At 42.4% G+C, this 24,229-nt stretch overlaps 2 protein-coding genes across 2 annotated transcripts; both read left to right on the top strand.

The window, feature by feature from the left end:
* Positions 1-1,462: 1,462 nt before the first annotated feature.
* On the top strand, positions 1,463-4,225 carry LOC308425000 (preferentially expressed antigen in melanoma-like protein 7; the record flags this gene model as incomplete). Its single annotated transcript, XM_080922194.1, has 3 exons — positions 1,463-1,749; positions 2,324-2,896; positions 3,658-4,225. The coding sequence occupies 3 exons, from the start codon at positions 1,463-1,465 to the stop codon at positions 4,223-4,225; spliced, it is 1,428 nt and encodes a 475-aa protein (XP_080778320.1).
* A 16,901-nt stretch (positions 4,226-21,126) lies between these two features.
* On the top strand, positions 21,127-23,345 carry LOC308424146 (preferentially expressed antigen in melanoma-like protein 7; the record flags this gene model as incomplete). Its single annotated transcript, XM_080921038.1, has 3 exons — positions 21,127-21,413; positions 21,884-22,474; positions 22,775-23,345. The coding sequence occupies 3 exons, from the start codon at positions 21,127-21,129 to the stop codon at positions 23,343-23,345; spliced, it is 1,449 nt and encodes a 482-aa protein (XP_080777164.1).
* Positions 23,346-24,229: the final 884 nt, after the last annotated feature.

Here is a 24,229-nt window from a genome sequence, read left to right on the forward strand (position 1 = left end):
GGGCCTGGATCCAGGTCTTGCACCGAACAACCTCGGCCGGCCGTGAACAAAGGAACTCACCGAAACATCCCTATTATTCTTGATTGTTTTTGTTGGTTTCAAAAGCTCTTTAACCAGACTGATCTGAAACTCAAAGACTAAACAGGCTACATGGAATTCTCCTGCCTCTGCCTCTATAGAGTGTTGAAACTGTAGGTTCTTGTGGACAGGCTTGACATCCATTCAGTATTTTGAAGGCAAATGTTTGAATAAAGTATAGGCTGAGCAATAAGGTGGGATCATATTGCCTAGAATTGGTCCTAGGATCTTAAGAGTGAGTTTGAGTCCAGCCTGGGCTACATAGTGCAACCCTGTCTCAATAACAAGTAAGCTGCTAAAAGACAGACAGGAACCCTCTACACACATCCAGTATGCTCTGTGTTCCAAAGTAGTATGACATAGCCAGGCTTCCCAAACCTGGCTCCAAAACTTTGAAAATAAAAAGTAAGTTGACTTGGAAGGCAGAAGCAGGTAGTCTCTGAGTTCAAATACAGCCTGATCTACAATGTCAGTTCCGGGACAACCAGGGCTGTTACTCAGAGGCATAATCTTGAAAGATGAAACAAAAGAAAGGAAGGAAGAAGAAGAATGCCAAGGTGCTGAGGTGGAGAGGAAGCGCCTTCATGGAAACAAGTGGAGGGGGAGGGGGGATGGGAATAGGGGGAAAGGGGATAACATTTGAAATGTAAATACAGAGAATATCGAAGGAAAAAGAGAGAAGACAGAAAAGTAATTTCCCTATTTCATAGATTCTTCCCTGTGTTTGCCAGACAGCATCAGTTTGTCTTGTTTTTGAAGATTGATTGTTGGTTGGTTGGGTTTTTTTTGTTTTTTTTTTTTTAATTGCATGTGAGCACACTGTTGCTCTCTTCCAAAATACCAGAAGAAGGCATCAGATCCCACTACAGATGTGAACCACCATGTGGTTCCTGGGAATTAACTCCAGGCCTCTGGAAAGCAGTCAGTGCTCTTAACTCCCTGAGCCATCTCTCTAGCCCAGGATCAATTTGTTGAAAGCAGAATAAGGGTTAGTTCAGTATATACCTTTGTTTCCATCCTCTCTGACAGGTGATTAACGTTCTTTTTGCTCTAAGGAATGGGGTTCAGGTTTTTGTTGTTTTGTTTTGTTTTTCCTGGCTGCCCCTTTCCAAAGAGATATAGGATTCAGGGAAGCAAAGTTTGGAACTGGATGAGACAATGGTGAACACTAATGATTGAGAGGGGCTCCACATGATGCCCATATGGGGAGTTTGCTTTTGAGACCACCAAATAGTGAGTGTAATGGAGAAAATTCAAGTCTCCATCATGGAAACCATGGAGACAGATGCTTACTGTGAGGAGTTAAAAACCTCAGAGGGACCCTGAAAACACATTCTCTCTCCTATGTTTTCCCCCAGGATCATCTCTCTAAAGACCCATCAAAATGGACTTGGAAACCCCACCCACACTCCTGCAGCTGGCTGCGCAGAGCATGGTGAGGAAGGAGGTGCTGACCATCTCTGTTCTGCAGGACCTACCAAGGGAGCTCTTCCCACCACTGTTCAAGGAGGCTTACACTCAGAGAAAGGCAAAGATGATTAAGATCCTGGTGGAATACTGGCCCTTCCCTTGCCTTCTTGTTGGGTTGCTGATAGATAAGCCCAGCTTGGAGACCTTCCAGGCTGTACTGGATGGAGTTGACACATGGCTGAAACGGAAGTATCGCCCTAGGTAAGCCAAATGCCAGCAAGAAAATCTGGGCTTAAAAAAATGAGGTGAAAGTTGGATCAGAGGCTTTGGCTGGTGTCTTAGAGGCCTATAGGAGCCTGGAAAGTTTCTTGTAGAAAATTAATATGAGATACAGGTTGGTGCCGAGGTTCCTGTGTCTCCAGGTAATAAAAACAGGAACTGACACACCAGGGGGTGGTGGCACACACCTTTAGTCCCAACACATGGAAGACAGCGGGTGAATCTCTGAATTTGAGGCCAGCCTTGAGCACTACAAAGTGAGATACACAGAGAGATCCTGTCTTTAAAAACTAACAAACAAAAAGAAATAGGAGCTAGGGAAAATTCAAGGCAACTGAATGAAGAGAAACAGGACGGACCTCCAGATGCGGCTCAGGCAAAGTGCCCTTGCTTGGCAACTTAGAAGTTGTATTGGAGACCCAGCACCAAAAACCATGAGAATATAGAAGACAGCAGAACAGGGGACAAATAGCATCAGAGAAGATTTAAAAAAAAAAAAAAAGTGTTGGGTCTCAATTTCCCTTTTGACCCCACCCATCTCCTGTTTTATCCATAGGACGGGGAAACTTCAAGTGGTTGATCTGAGGGATGGATACCATGACTCCTGGAATATGCAGGCTGGAAGAGAGGGTAGAAACCAATCAGCAGAGACTATGCTTGAGAAGCAAATAATGAAGGGCGGCTCAAGGAGGCAGCGTTTGCGGGTGTTCAGTGACCTTTCCTTCAAGTCTTCTCGGCATGAAGATAAACACCAAACACGTTTGTTGCAGTGGGCCAAGGACAGAGAGGGTTTCCTGCATTTGTGCTGTAAGAAGTTGGAGATCGGAGCCTTAGAAGTGTCCAAGGTTAGGAAGGTGTTAAAATTTTTACAGCTAGAGTTCGTCAAGGAGTTGGAACTGAATACAGTGGGGAATCTGTCCAAATTGGCAAAACTTGTACCTTGCATCAGCAAGATGAGGAATCTTCACAAACTCATGCTAGTCCGGATCTTCGGAAGAAGTACTCACACATACGCAGAGAGGAGTAATGTCTCCAAGATCATTTCTCTGTTCTCCAAACTCAGCTGTCTCCAGCATCTCACTATTGATGATGTGTATTTTCTCAAAGACAACATGAATGACTTGCTCAGGTAAGAAAGGATGAAAAGCTGTTGCTGTTATCAGAACCAACCTCTCTTCTGTACAGAAGAGAGTAGTGGGCACTAATATCTGGAGGCCACTGTACATTTCACAGTAAACGTGTAAGCATGATTTTGTTCCATGTTAACTGAATCAGGGCTCATGTGACCACTCACAAAGCAGAGCAATGAAGTAGGTTAGATTGTATAGAGAAGGCCAGTATTGTGAGCCATCTGCTGAGTTTTCCTCCACAGCAATCCTGTCTGATCTAATGTGAAGGAATAAGAAAGAGGCCACTGCATAGAGAGGTCTCAGATCTACACAGTTTCCCAGGTGACCTCTTTAATGTTTCCATTAGATCTGGGAGAACAGGCCCTTGACTTCCCCTAATTCTTAAACAGTATATGGCTCTTTTGAGACCAGGACTAGGCTAAGTGGATCAGAGAATGCAAAGGCTGGGGGGTGGATGGTCAGGGGTAAAAAGAATGAAGCAGTGAAGAGATGTATGACATGGTTCTTTAAAACGCATCTTGATATATGGTCATGGATTCCAACTTTCCTCTTCCTGTGGGCCCTCTTAGCCTAGTGGGCAACTCTAAGTCTCTACTTGTCACTGAAAACAGGGAGAGGTAGTTGTGGAATAAGCCAGTCCCACCATGTAGGTAATACCCTCATGTCAAAATGGTATACCTTGAGTAAGCCAACTCCCACCAGGTTACACTGGATACCATCACATGCTCACTCTGACCCCAGCCATATGATCTCTCCCTAGATGTCTGGAGGCTCCCTTGGTGTCCCTGACCATCACTCTGTGCCAGATCTCTCAGTCAGACTTGGAGTCATTTGCCCAGCACTGGAACTACAGTCAACTTAAACAACTGTGCTTGAAAGGTGTCTCTTTAACTTCATTGAATGTCACGCCTCTCAGAGTTTTCTTAGTGAGTGTTGCAGGTACTCTGCAGACTCTAGAGTTAGAAGACTGTAGGATGAATGACTCTCACCTCAGAATCATTCTGCCTGCCCTGACCCAATGTGCCCAGCTCACTAGCATCAATTTTTATGACAATAACATCTCCATGGATGCTCTGAAGAACCTTTTGTACCACACTACCAACATGAGCCAACTGACCATTGAACGGTACCCTGCTCCAGTAGAGGTCTATAATGAGTGGAGTTATGTTCAAGTAGAGATCTTTTCCCAACTTTGTGAGGAGCTCACGAACACACTCATAGCTATAAGGCAGCCCAAGTCAATCTGCTTTGGTACCTATTCCTGCTATGACTGTGATACACGTTGCATCTATGAAAAGAAGGCCACATTTTGTAGATGCTTGGAATAACAACAGGAATATTCCTTCTAGGTAATATGAATGCCTAGGGACTGGTTTCTCATCCAGAGGACTCAAAACAAATGGTTTTGGACATTTCTTCGTGTGATGCAAACAATGGTCCAAACTCCTATAAGGACTGACTTCTTCACTGGCTTTCTCCTACACGTGGAAGTCATGGTCAGATTCTGAGAACCTGATATTCTCTCTGTGGTGTGCTTCCTGGTTAATTGGTTCTTAAGATTATAGTCAAGACAGTTCTTTTTTTTTCCCTCTCTCTCTTACAACTTTATTATTTTTTTAAAGAGGAATACATATACAGATTTTAAGGGTATTTTGGCATAATACTATATGAATATTTTTGTCAGTTCTTAATTCTTTTAGAGGTTTGATAGCATGCATTGAAATCCCACTAGTTACCATAGGCATAAAGTACATGTAGGACAGAACGTAACATGGAAACAGTTTTCTTGGTGAGTATAGATTAAGCATAATGATCTTTGAATACCAAAAATTGCCACAGGGCTATATTCTTAGCTTTTAGATTATTAGTGATTTAAGGTCCAGGTGTACCACACTCTGAGAGGGTGCTATACATTTTTTTTTCTAAGAAGGACTGAGGCTTTCTTTCTTTCTTTCTTTTTCTTTTCTTTTCTTTTTTTTATGCCTTTGTTTTTCTTGAGCTTCATATATGGCCTGTGAGTTGTTTCTGGGGTATTCAGAGATTTCTGAACCTAATATCCAATTATCAGTGACTGCATATTATGTCTGTTCTTTTATGACTGGGTTATCTCACTCAGGATGATATTCTCTAGATACATCCATTTTCTTAGGAATTTCATAAAGTCATTGTTTCTATTCTAATAGCTGAGTAGGACAGTTCTTTGACTGTACACAGAGATGGAGGGATACTGTGTTGTCTAAGTTTTTGTTCCATAAGGCCTCTCAACATGCAATGAAGCTATTCTGACATTTCCACTTTTATATCTGCCCAGTGGGTCCTATATGTAAAGCCTTGAAGGAAGCAATGCAAAGCCAAAGCTTGAGGAAGGGAGTTTTGGGGAATGAACAGCAGATTGCAATTCAGGGTAGTCAAGCTAGTAGGAGCTGTTGGGGCATCAAATAGCTAAAGCAGACAAAAACAAGAACAAGGGGATGGAAGCTCAGCCATATTTTTAATCCTTTTTTATTTCTAATAGTGCATTGTAGTTTAGACTGGCCTCAAACTCCTCTTACTTAACCCCATTTACAGATTCATGAGGTCACTAACAGAAACCTCCAAGGTTGACTTGTAGACCACCTGACTTTGAGGCCCTGTTCTTTAGTGCTCCCAACCTCTGGTCAGCCTGTTGCACATTAATGGTTCCATGAAATGGACAGAAGTCTCTTTCCCCTCTAAAAGTATTGCCATTCCCTAGGAACTACATAATAGATGTGCCTGAGCCTAGCCATTGTGTTTCCTTGTATCTGTATAATCAGGTATCAATAAAGAATATTGCAAAACCTTTTTTTCAATTCTTTGTTAGATTTATTTATAAAAATATTGGTCACCAAGATTGCTCAATAGGCAAAGAATACTTGGGGCGAAGCTTGACAATGTCAGGATAATAAAGGAGGGGTAGGACTGACTCCCAGTATTACTCCTGACATCTACAAGCAGGTAATTGCAGAAATGCTGTGCTATGTGTGCATTTATGAAATAAACTAAAATGGTCTCGTGATTAAATATTGTGAATGGATGTCAAGTTAAACCATGCATGTGAAAACCCTATACTAGTTTTATTTTTGTTTTAGATTATAATTATACATTTTTGCCTTCCATTTCTTAAAAACTCCCACACGCCCCACATTGTTACTGTTTAAAACTGGCCTTTTTTAAAAGTGCCTATTCTTATATGTACATATATAAATATGACTAAATATATCCCATTCCATCTGAATGGTGTGAGCTGAATATATGGCTTCAGGCCACCTATTACGTTCTGGGCACAACTTAAAATCTGAATAGAGGGCTACGGTATGGGACATAAATGGGTTCCTGTCTTCATCTTGTCCCTAGTTCTTGGCACCTCTGGATGACACATTTGATGAAATCAGTTTCTGGACTATCTAGGACCCCTGAAGTAGAGCTGGGTGGGAATTCAGGAATCTGTAAAGGCCCTTAGATGTTGTGATACAGATGAATCGTGGTGCATATATAAAATTCCCGCATTTGGGAGGGAAAGGCAGCTGAATCCTGACATTCAAGGTCATTTTTTATTCTAGTGCTAACCAATAGGTTTAGGAACTTGATAGCCTGTCTTACATTAAAACTATACGGGCAAAATCAGGTAGTTAAGCAAATAAAAACAAATCTCAGAGAAGAAAATGGGGAAAGTCAGACTCCCCTGACCTAGAGTCACTGCTGAAATTCCTTTGTTAGCTCAAGCAGTCACCATTAAGTCTGCCTATAGGCAATCTGCAGGGAACCCTGCTGAAGGTGACAGAAAATTATTGGTGCTTGTCTTATCCAATGTGAACGTTTCAGACCCCCGTCTGTGGGCCAGTAAGGATGGCATGTCACTTATTAGAAGCCACCATTGTTCACAGCATGAGTTTGAGGCTGGCTTTGGATGCATGTCCAGTCCCTATTCATAAAAGCAGAAACAACCTATTACAGGCTCATGCCTATAACTAAACTCTAAGGCAGGGAGGTAGGTTCCCTTATATTTGCCATTAACCTGTCTACTTCAAAAATTCCTGAGCAGCCTGTACTACAGAGTAACATCAACATAAATATTTGACTAAGTATACATATATATTATTAATATATAAATATATTACTAGGGTTAGAGAGATGCCTCAGAGGTGAATGCTCTTCCAGAGGTCCTGAGTTCAAATTCCAGCAACCACATGGTGGCTCACAACCATCTGTAATGGGATCTGATGCTCTCTTTGGTGTGTTTGAAGACAACTACAATGTACTTATAATAAATATAGTTAAGAATATAATAAATAAATCTTTAAAAAATATAATACTATTATACACATAATTACTAAAGAATTTAAGAAAGAACATGAGATAAGGTTCAGTGGGGAAATGCTTACCTTTATCACACATGTATCACCATAGAAAATAAGCGATTATAGAAATTTTGTAGAAGGACTGGAGAGGTGTCTTAGCAGCTTAGGGCTTTGGATACTCTTCTAGAGGACTAGGGTTCAATTCCTCTGTCACTCTAAGTCCTGGAAGTCAGTGCCCTCTTCTGACTACCATACACACCAGTTTCTGTGCTGGGTTCACAGCCATACTTGCAGGCAAAACACTCAACACATAAAACCAATACACTTTTAAAAATATCAAATCGTTTGTGTACCCTTAATCACAAGATAGTAGCAGTCTGCTATGCATAAAGAAAACACTGCTTAGACCACTGAGCCATCTCTCCAGCCCCTTGCCTTGCTTTATTATACAGCTTTATATGCAGTCTAGGATGACTTTAGACTTCCTAGATGGCCAAAGATGACCCCGAACTTCTGATCCTCATGTCTCAAACTTTTTTTTTATTCAAATCCCAAATGTTATCCCCCTCCAGGTCCCCTTTGAAAGAGTTATTCACCCGATCCTCTTTCCCTTTCCCCTCTGAGAGGGTGCCTCCCTAAGGTATGTTTCTTCCCTAGGGCATCAGGTCTCTACAGGATTAGCCTTATCCTTTCCCACTGAGGCCAGAAGAGGCCTCCCTTGTATGCTCTTTGTTTGATGGCTTAGTCATCCACGTTAAGACCTGAGAGCCTCTCACATCCCAGGTCTCTGAAACTTTCAAGAGGTTCCCCACCCCTGGCAGCTACATATTTCCATTAACTCTCCTGCCCTCTGGGTTTCTCTCCTTTCTCCTGCTCAGCTGACTCTGCCCCTCCCCTCCCCCAACCAAATTTTTCCCTCCCTCTGCCTCCCATGATTATTTTGTTCCCCCTTCTAAATGGGACTGAAGCATCCTCACTTAGACCTTCCTTCTTGTTTAACTTTTTTAGAGCTGTATTATGGGTATTCTCTACCTTTTGGCCAATATCCACTTATTAATGATTACATACCATGCATGTGCTTTTAGGTCCGGGCTACCTCACTCAGGATGATAATTTCTAGTTTCATTCATTTGCCTGCAAAATGCATGATGTCCTTGATTTTTAATAGCTGAATAGTATCCCATTGTATAAATAAACTACATTGTTTTGTATCCTTTCTTCAGTTGAGGGATAGCTGGGTTGCTTCCAGTCTCTGGCTATTATGAACAAGGCTGCTAATAATACAGTAAAGCACTGTCCTTGTGGTATAGTGGAGCTTCTTCCGGGTATATGCCCAACAGCAGTATAGCTGGGTCTTCAGGAAGAACTATTTCCAGTTTTCTGAGGAACCAGCAGATTGATTTCCAGAGTGGTTGTACCAATGTGTGTCAGGAGCCATCCTAGGGCAAGCTAATAACCAGCAGGTGATCTTCCTGAGATGGTCTGCTTCAAATTATAAACCGTGATAGATTTGCTTCCATAAGCAAGGCCCAGGAGAAATTCATTTTAGGAAAGATTTCTGCTATTAACGTGCTTTTTCTGTTATTATTAAACATATATGATAATCACTAGGTAGTAGTCCACTCTCTTTGCATAGATCTCTGCAGATCTAGGAAGATGTACTGTTTCGTAATGATGCTATATAGATAAATAGATGACTTAAATTCTTAATGATGATCATATAAGAATTCCTAAAATTATAGCAGTGGTTATTCAGCTCGTTTATAGTGGGACTGCTATTAGATCCTTTTCTTTTTTTTTAATATGAAACACTTCACGAATTTGCGTGTCATCCTTGCACAGGGGCCATGCTAATCTTCTCTGTATCGTTCAAATTTTAGTACATGTGCTGCCGAAGCGAGCACTAGATCCTTTTCAAAACTGCCGTGAGAGCTCTGTCTCCCATGTGTCACCAGTTAATTGCCTCTTAGTAAGCAGACTTTTTATCTTGTTCAGAGCACATTCTAATAGGTTGTAAAACAATTAACCAAAGGTCATAAAACGGGAACCAATGATTTATTATAGGTGCTAGGACAGAGGATAAAATATGGACTGTGTTTTTCTATACAAAACTTCACTAACTGATAGTTTTAACTTTCAGTGAGCCTGTGGAGCTGTCAGGTGATAGATGTTTAGCCAGATAATTACTGCTAAGGGAAATGCATGTAAACATTCTCTGTTGTAAACTTGTATTTCAATTTACAATTTGATTTTATGTGTAAACTTCTGATAAACTCTTTAACATGTGATTATGTATTCTGAAAGATGCATAAGTACTGAGGACAAAGAGAGGAGAAATTTTTCCCCTTGCTTACTGTCTTTCTGTTTTTTTCCTTTTCTTACATAGCTTTCATAAGAAACATTTTACAACTTAGTAATAAATGCTATAATCACGTTTTTAAAGTGTCCCTCTTTCTTCCTGCGATTTCTACTAGCAGGCTGAAAATTAGAGCCTCACAGTTCCTGCTGAGATAGAACAAAGGTCACATTACCACCCCTTACCCCTCCAACCTCTGTGGACAGACTACAGGCAGCAATCGCCCAAGCCAGCCCCCTTTTACCCTCAGAAAGAGCAAGAAAGTTTTTAGGACTTTTCAGAAGTTATCATCAGCATTCAGAACAGTTAGAGAGCTAGAAAGTCCAGAGATCCTCAGACATTAAGGTCACACCAGAATCCTACTTTGTGCCTTGTGTCTACCCTCTCCAGGCCAGGAGTTTCCCCAAAAGTGTGTGATTCCACACTTTTCCCATATCTTTGCCAGCATATGCTTTCACTTGAGTTTTTTTTTTTTTTTTTTTTTTTTTTTTTTTTAACTTTAGTCATTCTGATTGGTATAAGGTAGAATCTCAGGATTGTTTTAATTTGCATTTTCCTGATGACTGAGGATGTTGAACATTTCTTTAAGTGCTTCTCAGCCAATAGTGGAGATTCCACTATTGAAAATTCTATGTTTAGCTCTGTACCCCATTTTTAACTGGGTCATTTATTTCTTTGGAGTCTAATTTCTTGAGTGCTTAATATATTTTGGATATTAGCCCTCTATCAGATGTAGAATTAGTGAAGATGTTTTGCTTAATATATTTTGGATATTAGCCCTCTATCAGATGTAGAATTAGTGAAGATGTTTTCCCAACCTATAGGTTACCTTTTTGTCCTATTTACAGTGTCCTCTGCCTTTTTAAAAAGAGAGATTTATTTATTATATATCAGTAGAGTTTAGCTGTCTTCAGACACACCAGAAGAGGGCATAAGATCTTATTACAGATGGATGTGATCCATCATGTGGTTGCTAGGATTTGAACTCAGGACCTCTGGAAGAGTAGTCAGTTCTCTTAACCACTGAGCCATCTCTCCAGCCCAGTGTTCTCTGCCTTATATTAGTTTTTCAGTTTCAAGTGGTCCCATTTATCGATTGTTGGTCTTAGAGACTGAGCCATTTGGTGCTCTGTTAGGAACCAAATATTTCCCCTGTGCCAACGCATTTAAGGCTAATTCCCATTTTCTCTTCTGTTAGGTTCAGAGTATCTGGTTTTATGTTGAGATCCTTGATCCACTTGTACATGAGCTTTGTGTAGGGTGATAAATATGGATCAGTTTGCACCCCACCCTGCACAGTATCATTTTGCCTTCTTTGTCAAAGACTGAGTGTCAATCATAGGGCTCTGTTGGGGATCCAAGATGGCGTGGGTATTGGCGCAAGAGTTTCACCTATGTCCCTGGTTAGGGCAGACCTCCAGGGAGACAGGCAAGCAATAGAGTTCTGGGGGAGGGAGCTGGCATGCCCATCTCTCATGAGTACAGTTGGAGTTGCAATCTGGGAGGGCACTCATGCTTCAAACTTTTGAGTTCTGGTATGACAGGCATATCCCAATGTGTCTAATTCATGCAATGCTGGAGAGAGGGTCCAGGGTTTGTGATTTTAGGCAGGCACTCATCCAACTCTGTTATATTTCCAGAACCCCTCCCTAACATTAATGAATACAAGTTATCTTCCTGGTCTACATAGCCTTCTCAGTAGCCGACTTAGCAGATGACTGACAGTATTCAAATCAGCTCTTTACGCCAGAATACATTTCATAGTTGTGGCAAAAAATGGTTTGTTACAAGGTTCTCTAAGGATAACTTCAGGAGATTTTGTGTGCTTGTCTGCTGTCAGGGACAGCGTAACACCAGCCTGACTCCCATTCAGAATCATGTGGGTCACAAGTGAATAAAACTCAGCCAGATGTGTTGGCTCACAATAGTCTGACTAGAAGGAAGGCTGAGGCAGGAGGATAGATAGAATTCTAAGTCAACCTAAGCTATAGTGCAAGATGCTGTCTCAAATGTGAATCCAAAGCTAAGTCCATAAATAGCAACTAAATATAGGAAATAAAACTCAGTGCTCACTCATGAGCATTGACTGGGAGTTGCTACAGCATTAAGAGCATCAGCTGGGGAAAGGCTTCATTAGCTCCTAGCTTAGACTAATGGGGAACACTAAGAGGGCTCAGTGAGAGAATTTGCTATACAGGCTCACAAATCATAGTGTGATCCATGGAACCTCATTTAGAAAGAGAAACTGACACTCAGAAGCCATCTTTTGATGCTAGGCATGGTGGCAAGTGGCTTTAATCCAAGCACATGGGAGGTGGGGGCATGTGGATTGTTGTGAATTTGAGGAGCTCCTGGTGTACATAGTTAGTTCTAGGACAGCCAGAGCTGTGTAGTAATACCTTGTCTGAGAGACAGACAGAGAGAGAGAGAACTGCTTTTCAAGTTACCATGACACAGAAGGGCCTACATATATACATATGCGCACGCACACACACACACACACACACACACGCACACACACACACTCAATGATAATAAAAGAAAAAGGCACATTCTGAAAACATATTCTGAAGCTTTAGTTTCCTGAGGGCCTTAAGATGGCAGAGACTGGGAAGTTTTCTGCTGTTGATGCTGACCCAGGTCCCATGAAGCTGAAATGCATAAAATCTCCAAGATCAGGAAATATTGGATTTTTGTTTATTCTGAAAGATTCAAGAGGAGGAGGAGGCAGAGGAGAGGAAATAAACGAGTGTGGAAACACAGTAAGCACTAGACACAAGTAGCAGCTGGTCATTGAACTCACTCAGAAACACTCTCATACAAAAATGTTTTATTGAGACCTGTAAGAAACTGTAATACTAAGGATGGTGTGTGTGTGTGGGGGGGATATATTGTTTGAGGGCCTCCTGAAGCAAGAAAAAGACCACTGAATGCTGAGAATACTGTATGCTCAACATCAGCTCATAGTTCAGTAAATGTTCAAGAAAGAAACATATATCCATATAGTATAAATGTTCACAGCCCATAGATGGAGGCCAACCAGAGACAAAGAGACATGGAGCCCCTCTCATCCAGTCTGTTTTGTTCTCTGTAATATCTTCTCACTGTGTCCCCTTCCCTGTGTTTATGATAGCTCATACACTGATTGTGTTGAGATGAAATCCCTGCAGTTTTCAAATCTCTTTTGCTGTTTAAGGGCGGGTCTATAATGTTGACCTTAGGCAGAAGATGAGTCCTTAGTTCTCCATGTCAAAGCTTCTCCCTCTAATCCTCCTTCCCAAGCACATTCAACAAATGCTTCAATACACATATTCTATATATCTTTAATGAGTCACTTGACTCTTGGCTTTCATTTCTCAGAGCCCAGTAGTGATTTTTCCTGGTTTATTGCCAACAGAAACAATGTGGCTTCCAGGTTATAACCACAGAATCCATGACAGTCTGGACATCTCTTTCTAAGAAAGTAGTCTTCCTTTTTGAGTGTTCTCCTCTGTGTTTCTATGAGCTTAGAACAATGTGTGCAAATTATCTGGCAAAACATCACCAATGTCAGATCTCAGTGGGGCTTGAGAACACCTCTCAGGTCAGCTGTTTCAGCAGCTTCTTCGGGATATACATGGACAGGAAGTTCTTCCCAAAATTAACCTCAGTGATCTGGGAACAGGGAGCAGGACAGACAGGAGTGCACTGATTTGGAACTCCATGATCATACATTTCAATTTTAAGGTCTGTAGTGTAGTTGTCAGTCATTCTAGCAGCGGATTCTAGAAGAGGAGGACTTAAATCTAAAAAGGTGATGACACTCAGATCCATGTGTTTGAACTAATAGATAGTTGGGACACTGGGACAGATAACTCATGTCTAACTCTGACAGCATACTCCAAGGGAGTGCCAGTGTCTTTAAGGGACTCTCTAAGCAACGAGTGATGGGAAAAGGAGTTGATCTCAGGAAATTTCAAGATGATGGTAAGAAGGCTTTGGCTTTCAGATAGCAAAGACTAGTTAGGCCCAAGGTCATTCTGAGAACATCATAAAGGTCAAGAGCAGAATGGTCCTTGATGGAGAATTACAACACACGAACACTTTGTGTAGAGAACATAAGCTATCCCTGTGGCGTTTTCTGCCCCATCTGTACAGTTTCCTCTGCACTGTCAAGCACAAATCCATATCAGTGGACAAATTATATCAACAGGAAAACCCAGAAGGACCAATCAGGACACACCTAGCACCCGCCCTTACTGTGGCATAGCTTAAATATGCTTGGCCCAGGAAGTGACACTATTTGGAGGTGTGGCATTTTTGGAGTAGATGTGTCACTGTGGGCAAGGGCTTTCAGTCCTGGCTGCCTGGAAGTCAGTCTTCTGCTAGCAGCCTTCAGATGAAGATGTAGAACTCTCAGCTCTGCCTGTACCATGCCTGCCTGGATACTGCTATATTCCCACCATAATGGTAATGAATGGAACCTCTGAACCTGTAAGCCCGCCACAATTAAATGTTGTCCTTTATAATACTTGCCTTGGTTATGTGTCTGTTCACAGCAGTAAAATCCTAACCTAAGAAACTGTGACAACCCTGGGCTCACTAAGCCCCACCTCCATACCATAGACTCTGTCGTGCCCAGAGGGCTTCCCTGTATTCTCAATCACTGTCACTCATTTTCATTCTACTCATTCCCCTCCTATGCTGAACTGAAAGAGTCTTTGACTCATGGGGAATCAGAGGCAGACTGAACCTGTTCATACAGATTTGAGGCCAGAGCTGACATGAGGCAGTGATTGGTCTAAGTTCTCACAACCTCTGTAGATGGGTTTTCTCTTTATAGGGTCCCTAACACAAAGCTTTCCTAAATCATAGACATATCCACGACCATCTGAGTTTACTCAGGCGATGACTCAGAATGCTAGAGCAGCCAAGAGACTACTAGACAATTATTCTAAGGCCACATTACTGTGAATTCAACAGTAATGGCTGGGAAGCCACACCTGTACATTGACGTTTGATGTTAAACACAAAAACTTTGCTCTGGCTGGGAGAGGTAGCTCTCTATCCTTACACGCCTGAGCATTTGACCCAGGTGTTCATTCAGGAAGTACACATTGTTCAGGTAGAAATGCTGGAGTGTGCGTAGTTTGGAGAACTGGAGAATGATCTCTGTAACACCCCTTTCATCTCTTGGTTCTGAAGCCACTCCAGAGATATGCTGATTTCCTTGAGACGGAGTTTCTGAAGGTTTTACATCTGGCCCAAGCCAGGAAATTGTAACACAATGGTTTCCATGTCCCAACATTTGTTTATTTCCGATTCATGGATTCAGTCTGGTTCAAATACCCCCAATACATCCAGTGGGTCATAGACAGGGATAACCCCATACTCCAGCTTCTGACAGATTACTTGTACTGTATCTTTTCTCTGCTTGACCCGTTGATAGAAATATTTCAGGTCAGGGCTGGAAAGATGATGACTCAGTGGTTAAGAACACTGGCTGCTCTTCCAGAGGTCCTGAGTTCAAATCCCAGCAACCACATGGTGGCTCACAACCATCTGTAAAGAGATCTGATGCCCTCTTCTGTGTCTGAAGATGGCTACACTGTACTTATATATAATAAATAAATCTGTTCAAAAAGTATTATAATAAATATTTTAGGTGTTTACAAAGATGGATGCACTTGAGGAAACCATCAACATAGCCAGGGCTTCTTTCTTCCCTTGACACATTACTGACTCAGGCTTCCTCCATGACATCTGAAGAGCAGACACCAGTGCCTATTATAGCCCATATGTTCTGTAAATTATGCTGGGCCTCCAGCAAATCGATCACTTACAGTTCCCACTTTCTGGGGGTCAAATAGAAAGAAGAGTCAGATGGCAGGACTGAATTTCTAATCTGAGTTAATCTCACCTCTCACCTTCACTTCATTCTACCACTTGAAACCAGTCTGTCTTCTATTTCTAGATGCTGTTGAAGAGGCAGGCACAGACTCATTGCATATTGACTATACTTGTTTTTCATCTGTGCTACACACCCAACTGATCTTTTCTGTTTTCTTACTTCTCCACGATAGTGGCATCAGAACCTTGGGATTCAACTTGGACCACATTGTGAATACCATATTCACTTTCCTCCATCCACACACTTTCCTCCAAACTACCTTGGTCTCACTTACCTGGGTCAAACCTTTTGTGTCATCAGCAAACCAGCACAGCCTTAAAGGTGTCCAGGTGGCGAGACCCCATCAGGGCTTCCACGGGAAGGTAGGGGAGCGGGCCAGAGTGCTACCATTGCCATCAGGATGTTAGGTTGTTTGTTTGTGAATCCACCCTTGAACAGTGGTGGAAAGAACTCCACGGGCAGGTCCTGCAGAGCAGAGATGTCTGATGATGTGTACATAATAAAAGAAAACATGATGTCTCAGGTTTCTGCACCAGTGTTAGGAAAAACATGAAGGCGGGAGAATATGGCCCATGGAGGTTCCGTGAGGCATGGGGGCAAGGGGAATGTCTCTGGGAGGCTCAGGCTGGGAATTCCTTCCCCCTGAGGGAGCAGCCACACGATGGTATAGTAAGGAATAGCGTTTATTCAGGGCATGGGGAGGGGAGTTAAGAGGGTAGTAGAGGCAGAGAGAGAGGAGAGTAGAAAAGTAGAGGCAAGCCATGATCACGTGGGGGGAGAAGGGGGAATGGAGAGAGGAGAGGCTAGGCAGAGGTTGGGGGGGTGAGCAAGAGCAGGAGAGCAAAGAGCAGAGCAGGAACACAAGAGAGCAGGGAACAAGGAGGAGGGGGCGAGTAGCCCCTTTTGTAGTGCAAGGTAACTGGGATGGAGCATACCTGCCTGTTGCCAGGTAACTGAGGGGTGGGGTTTACAGCATCCTACAGCTGAGGCTTCATTTTTCAGCAGGCTTCTCACCAGCTGCAGGAGTTTGAATGGGGCCTACAAGCTCATCCTGACCTTCATGTAGGCAGATGCTACGGAAACATCCAAAGGAAGAAGTCCTTCAAACCAAACATACTTTTAGAAAGCCTCCTTCTCCCTTCGTTGCAAAAACTGCACTGGACCTGTCACTGCTTTGGCAATGATGAAAACCTTGTTTTATTTCATCACTCACTGGCATTCTCAAAACCCTGGGCTCCTCGTGAGCCTTCTGCAGAATTAATAATAAGCTCCCATTTTAACTGATCCTCCTTGTTATTCTGCCTAACCAAAACCAGTGGTCTCCTGTATCCTATTCCACTGTGAAGTAGGTAAAGCGGATTCAATCTCTATGTCTCATGGCCCTTCCAAAGGCTTTAGATCAAGGATCCATGCTCAGCTGTAGCCTGCTTTGTAGGGTATTGAGGGCTGAGAATTGTGAATTTGATTCTGTCCTGGGATTTGCAGCCAAATGTCCTTAGTTAATAAAGCTATGATCATTTTGTGTTTTCAAAATGTTAAGTTCAATCCTGAGACGTGGGTCAGAAATGAGTGTACCTGAGTCCTTGAATGTCGCATCCTCTCTAGTAGGGACGCGAGGTCATCCAACTTCTCAGGACTCAGGAGGTAGAGCAGAGGATTAGTGTTTCATGACTCTTAGCTACATTTAAAGGCTTTAGCTAGGCCTGGGCTAAATCAGATTTTCTCCTTGACAGTAGCCACACCAACCAACAAACAAGGAAATCAAAATATATTGATGAAATGAGAGATTATGTGGGGGGTCCTGGTTCAAATCTAGATTACCGTGACTGACGGGGGTGGGAGGGCTGTCCCTTATTTACCTTCTGAGTCATCTTGCTGGTCCTCTCAATGTTTTTAAATGGAACCTCTTCTTTGAAAATTGGTCTAAAAGTCACTGTGTAACCCACACTGAACTTAATTGTCTGTTTCTGACATGAAAGGACCCTTCTTTGCTCCACTGGCTGCAGCTGGATCCCCCCGGCCAGTTCCTCCTCCTGCAATCAGCTTCTGGGATGAAGAGACCTGATCCCCCAGAACCACTCTCAGGCCATCCCTGTATAGAACCTGGGAAGAGTTTTTGTTATTTAAAATACAGGTTTCAATTGTCAGGACTGAAAAAAACAAAGCCAAAAACTTTAGAGAGAACAGAGTTGGTTGAGAACCAAAGCAGTCCTTAAAAATTTTTTTCTCCACTTTTTTCTTACACAGGGTTTCATGTGTCCAGGCCAGGTCCTTGTTACTATTACCCACCCCCCCCACACACACACAAAATACATTTTAAAATTTAATGACCTTGAACAACTGATCCTCCTGCCTCCACCTTCCATGGGCAGATTACTCTGGAATTCACTAGGGTGATTTTATACTCATTCTAAATACCCTGATTCAGCTTCCCAAATACTGAGCTTTTTGTCTGCTGGAATATGAGGAAGCCATGAGCTGGGCTTGAATTAGAGACTATAACTTCATAGCCTAGGACTGGAAGGTATCACTGTTAATCAGACATGTGAGTCCAAAGGTTCTTAGCTCTGTCAGAAGAGGGCAGGCAGTCCTTCAGTCCTAACTTTCTAATTTATTATTTTTGAGTTCACACAGATAACTATGATTCTATCATTTAAAAAAAATCATAAAGATCCAGTAGATGGGATCTTGTATTTTCGGGGTGGGGCTACATAGGGTGGGTGGGAGGGGAAAAGGCTTATAAAAGGGTTAGAGGAGCTTTCAAAGACACGTAGAGTATCCGGTCTCTGCCTGACCCTACTAGAAATAAGAGCCCTGTTACCAGCATCCTAATCAGGTAAGTCACTTGTCACTTTTCTCAGAGGACTCTCACAGTCTGGACAGGTATATTACCAATTCAACTACATTTCGAAAAGCTAGATTTAAAATAAAATAGGGCAAATTCTGGTTTCTCTCTCTCTCTCTTGATAATGATGATTGGCTTCCATTAGGTTTAGTGTTAATAAGAAACCCATGTTGGAACTTTTATGGGTTTTTTTTTTTTTTTTTAAGATTTATTTATTTATTTTATGTGAGTACACTGTGGCTGTTTTCAGACACACCAGAAAACGGCATCTGATCCCATTACAGATGGTTGTGAGCTACCATGTAGTTGCTGGGAATTGAACTCAGGGCCTTTGGAAAAACAACCACTGAGCCATTTCTCCAGCCCCAGGAAATTTCATGTTAATAAGTTCATTTGAGTAGTTTTCAGACAGTGTCCCAAATGTAAAGGCTAATCTTGAACTCCAGATTCTTCTACTGGCATTCTTAAACCCAGTATGTAGCAGAGAATGGCCTTACTGGAAATCAATAGGAGGAGAGGCCCTTGGTGCTGTGAAGGCTCCATCCCCAGTGTAGGGCAATGCTAAGGTGGGGAGGTGGGAGGGGGTGCATGGGTAGGTGAGGGAGCACTCTAGTACTCTGGTTCTGTATCTGCTTATAGTTTAAACCCCTTGGAATCCCTTCAGTTATGTTTCATAGATGAAGGCTTTGCAGTTGTTTGAATTGAAATTTCCTCTCAACTGTAGCCTACAGATAAACAGCTGTGTAATACAAGCCATGTGTCTCAGCTGATGATAATGGACGGAACCCCTGAAGCTGTAAGCCAGACCAAATTAAATGTTGATAAGAGTTGCCTTGGTCAAGGTTTCTATTCACAGCAGTAAAACCCTAAGGCTCAAAGTTGCTACTAGGGACTAGGGTATTGTGATAGGCCTGATCGTGTTTTTTCGATTTGGGGACTTTGGATTTGGAAAGTCATGGAATACTTTAAGTGGGGCTTAATGGGCTATCCTAGTAAAAATATGGAAAAGTTGGTTGTTGAGAATGATTTGAATTGTGCAGACCTGGCCTAAGAGGTTTCAGTGGAGAAGAATTTCAGTATGTGGCTCAGAGACCATTTTTTTGTGGTGTTTTGGTGAAGAGTGTAGCTGCCTTTTGCCCTTGTCCTAAGAGTCTGCCTGAGGCTAAGGCTAAAACTAGGAGAATCAGATTAACTGCATTGACAAAGGAAGTCTCAGTAAAGGCCAGCATAGCCTTTGTCCTCTGGCTTTAGATCGTGGAAAGCAATTTTTTTTTTTTTTTTAAATCAAGTATAGCAAGTTTAAAAAGGAAAAACACAAAATACATAGTTTAAGTAGTGATAAAGGGCCATGAGGGCTTGAAATAGCACTTAATCCTGTGCTGAGGGAGATAAAGCGATTAAGGATGTGATGATCTCAGGGCAAGAACCCACTCAGCTAAACTTATTTATTGTTTCTGCTTGCAGTTGAATAACGAGTAATTGGAACTTTTAATCTGGAAAGAACTAGAATCCAGAAATGGAGGGCACACTTGTCATCCAGATCTTGGAGCCGGAAGACACAATCTTTCGACCCAGATTCTTGAGGAACAGTGTCCATGAAAAGCTTGGGCAAAGGCAGGGTGGTACCTATCTTTAATCCCAGGAGACAAAACCAACCAGATTCAAACCCTCACAAATTCCACTACCAAATCACCTCTATCAAGGCAATTCCTACCATATTCTATTTGAGATCCACTACCCAGGACAGAAGTGAAAGTATAATATGTAGCTTAAGTTTTCCCAGAATCCTCCTTACTCCTCCTCCAAAGTGCTGATACTAGAGGCTCCTACCAGCACACCTGGCATCTATGCAGTAAATTAAAAGCACAGTGCACTAGCCAGGTGTTGTAGCTAAAACAGTATTCTAACCCTCCCCGTGATAAAAGCATGGTGAGGAGGGGCAAGCCTAGACTACAAAATGGGTTCCATATGGGTTTGGTAGTGTGAGCAATTACCTCCACTCTAGGTAATACTATATTTTAAAGAGTAAACAAATCTAGATGTCTTCCTAAAGTCACTTGTTCCCTGGACCTCAACGCAACATGGGAAATCCTTTTCCTTGAAACCTCTCCACATTGGGCTCACAATCTCTCTGTGTGTTCTCATTCACTGGCTTTAGAGTTGCTTTGAGTAAAGATTTTAGTCTTGGTTTGGTTTTACATTTCAGACAGGGTCTGGCACCTCCCCTGCCCCCCTGTCTCCCTCCCTCTCTTCCTTCTGTCTTTTGGTTTTTGTTTGGTTTTTGTTTTGCTTTTAGTTTTCCCTACAGGGTTTCTTTGTGTAGTAATAGCTGTTGTAGAACTATTTCTGTAGACTACACTGGCCTCAAAGTAACACATCTCCTTTCCTCTTCCTCCTGAGTATTGAGAACAAAGATATGTGCTACCACTACCCAATGGCAATGCCTTTCCTTGAGGGACTTGAAAGGGAATTAGTGCATGTTTTTCTACAAAAAGATGCTGATCAGATTGCTTACCCTTGATCAACCTTTCCAAGGGGGAATGAGATTTAGAGAAGCAAGGACCAATGATTGTTACCTCGTGTGTTAATGGTTAATTTGAGCACTGATGAAGATTCTTGAGACCCCATATGCATAGTGATAAGGGTTTGGCTTTGTGACCACCAGATCTCACATGCTGCATACCACACTGTGACCAGAACAAGGACTTTGGCACTTTGGTGGTTCTTTGATAGAGTGATTTACAGATTCCTAAGGCATATCTTGAAAACTGGATTTCTAAATGCTTCAACAGGTCTATTCTGACTGGAGATTCATCAGGATGAGCTTCCGAGACCCACCCACACTCCAAAGCATTGCAGCACAGAGCCTGGTAAAGGATGAGGACTTGGCCATCTCTTCTCTGCAGGGACTGACCAGGGTGTTCTTCCCACCACTCTTCAAGGCAGCCTTCACTGGCAGACACACAAGAATACTGAAGGCAATAGTGGCAGCCTGGCCCTTTCCCTGCCTCTCTGTTGGGGCACTGATGAACTCTCCTGATATAATGATATTACAGGCTGTACTGGATGGTGTAGACATGCATCTGACAGGAAATGTTCACCAAAGGTAAGCAATAGCCTTGTTATACCAAATGGCTTACATTTAAGTGTAGAAAGAAGGACATCTGGGCTCATGGAGGACAGGGTCAAAGGTAGATTAGAGGCTTCGGTTGGTATCACCTTGAAGAACTACAGAGTCCTGGACAGCTGTTAAGTCCTTGTAGCAAATGTCCATTAAATATGCAGTGCAGCTTGGAGCCCATGTAGGCACATGGCCCTGTGTCTCTGCCAAGTAATAGAAATAGGGACAGCAGAAGTCCAGAGTAACAAATGGAGGAGGCAGGGCAGGTCTCCAAATGCAGATAAGGCGAAGAGTTCTTGCTCAGCAGGCTTGAGTTGCTATGTGGAGACCCAGCACTGGAAACTTACATCTGTAGAGCAGGAAGCAGCTGACAAGAAAGGTGCGTAGAAAAAGCTGGCTAGTGTTTGGATTTTTCTGTCTTCCTACAATTCTATCTTTTTTTTTTTTACCCACAGAAGGCAGAAGCTTCAAGTGCTGGACCTCAGGAATGTGCACCATGACTTATGGGGTGATTCAGCTGGGCCAGTGGATGGCGACTGCGTAGCACAGACTGTGTGTGAAAGGCAGATAGCAACACGCCCTCACAGATATGCACTGAGGCAACGTTTGAGGGTGGTTACTAACCTTAGACTGGAGTTTGATCTGAAGAGACACCAAACTTATTTCTTGCAATGGGCACAGGAAAGAAGAGGTTCCCTGCATCTGTGCTGTGTAAAGATGCATATTAGGAGGTTGTCTATGCACAAGGTCAGGAAGGTCTTGAAGATTTTCCAGCCAGAGTGCATTGAGGAGTTCAAACTGGATGCAGACTGGAATCTGTCCACACTGGCACGCTTTGCGCCTTGCCTTGGTCAGATGAGAAATCTTCGTAAACTCATTCTAGTACTAGTCCTTAATACTATCTTCAGGCTTCTAATTCGGCCAACAGTCACACAGGATAGGAGAGTCACCAAGTTCATTTCTCAGTTCTCCAAACTCAACTGTCTCCAATATCTCCAATTGGCTGGTTTCTACTTTCTCATTGGCCACTTGAATGAATTGTTCCAGTAAGTAAGGAGGGAAAGCTCTTTTTTTTTTTTTTTTTTTTTTTTTTTATCCCACAGGGAACATTTCCTGTTTCCCACATAAACTAGTGGTCATTGTAGATTTCACAGTAATGATTGAGTCTTATCATTTTGGTGTGTGGTCACAGCCTAGAATGGGATGACCTAAGTGGGTGATTCTAACAGGCTGCACTGGATGCTCACTGCCATCCCAGGGTGACATTGACTCAGGATATATGGTCTTCCCTACTCTAGGTTAGCCCTGTCACTCTATGCCAAACTAACCCCATGGTCTCTCCTTAGGTGTCTGAAGACCCCGTTGGAGTACCTGTTCATTTCTGTTTGCAAGTTCTCACAATCAGACTTGGAGTCCTTTGCCCAGTGTCAGAGCCTCCATCAACTCAAACATCTGCATTTGCAAGGTATCATTTTCCGTGATCTGAGTCTTGTGCCTCTCAACATTTTCCTAGAGAATGTTGCAGAAACTCTGAAGACTTTGGATTTTGAACACTGTAGGATGACAGACTCTCAACTCAGTACTCTTTTACCTGGCCTGAATCAGTGCTCTCAGCTCAGTAAGGTCAATTTCTACGACAATGACTTCTCCATGACTACCCTAAGAAACCTTATTCATCATACAGCCAACCTAAGCCAGCTGGTCCTTGAGTTTTACCCTGCTCCTCTGGAGTGCTATGAAATTGGTATTCATTCTGTTGAAGCAGAGAGATTTATCCACCTTTCTTCTGAGCTCATGGACATACTTTGCTCTGTAAGACAGCCCCAGTCTGTCTCCTTTGCCTCTTTCTTATGTGTTCAATGTTTAAAGCGCTGCACCTATAACCCGGAGATCAAGCTTTGCCACTGCTGGCAGTAAATATGAGAAGGTTGCTTTTGGTTACTGAGAAGAACGTCCAGGGACAAGTCTATGATCAAGGGGCTCCTGAACACATGACTTCTGATGCTGCTCAATGTGCTGGAAACAAAGAGGCTGACTGTGACATCTAGAGAGTGGAAATGTGAGGCAAAATGACTAATGGAATCATACAGTTGTGCATTTCAAAATTTTAATCTGTCCATGATTAGATGGGAACCTTTTGTTCTCTAAAGGATATCCCCCCATTCTTTTTAACACTGTCATATAGATTGTTCTTAAGCTGTTTGTATTTTAATGTTAATTCCACTTCCCCAAGAAGGGCTGCCTAGTCACATGACTCCAACTAAACCTTCCCATTTTAATTAGTAAAATAAAGGAAAGCCAGTGACTGGGCGGGGTGAGGGAGGTGGAGAGGGCTGAGTGGAGAGGAGGTCAGAGGACTGAGACAGTTCATTATTGGCTACCTAGTTAGTTTAAGGCCAGCCACGGATACATGAGACTCTGACTTAATTAAATAAAAAGATTTTAATACTCTGTAGTACTTGAATTTTTGAGCCCTTAGATTAATGATAAATGTATATGTGAGAACAATAAGGAGGGACATGTATTTGATTTCAGCACTTGAAGGCAGAGGCAGATCAATCTTTGATTTGAGGCCAGCTGTGTCTGCATAGTGAATTTCAGGCCACCTAGGGCAACATAATGAAACTCTGCTCAAAACAGCCAAAAAAAAAAAAAAAAAAAAAGTGCACACAAATATTTAAAATCATCTTTGTATAATGCCCAAAAGCCCATATATTCCTGATTCAATTTGCTCAGCTCATGGGTGGCAGCATTTCATGTATTACTGAAGGTGTTGGCATACTCACAGATAAGACCAATTA

The sequence above is a fragment of the Micromys minutus genome (assembly GCF_963924665.1).
Source record: "Micromys minutus genome assembly, chromosome: 9".
NCBI classification, from domain to species: Eukaryota; Metazoa; Chordata; class Mammalia; order Rodentia; family Muridae; genus Micromys; species Micromys minutus.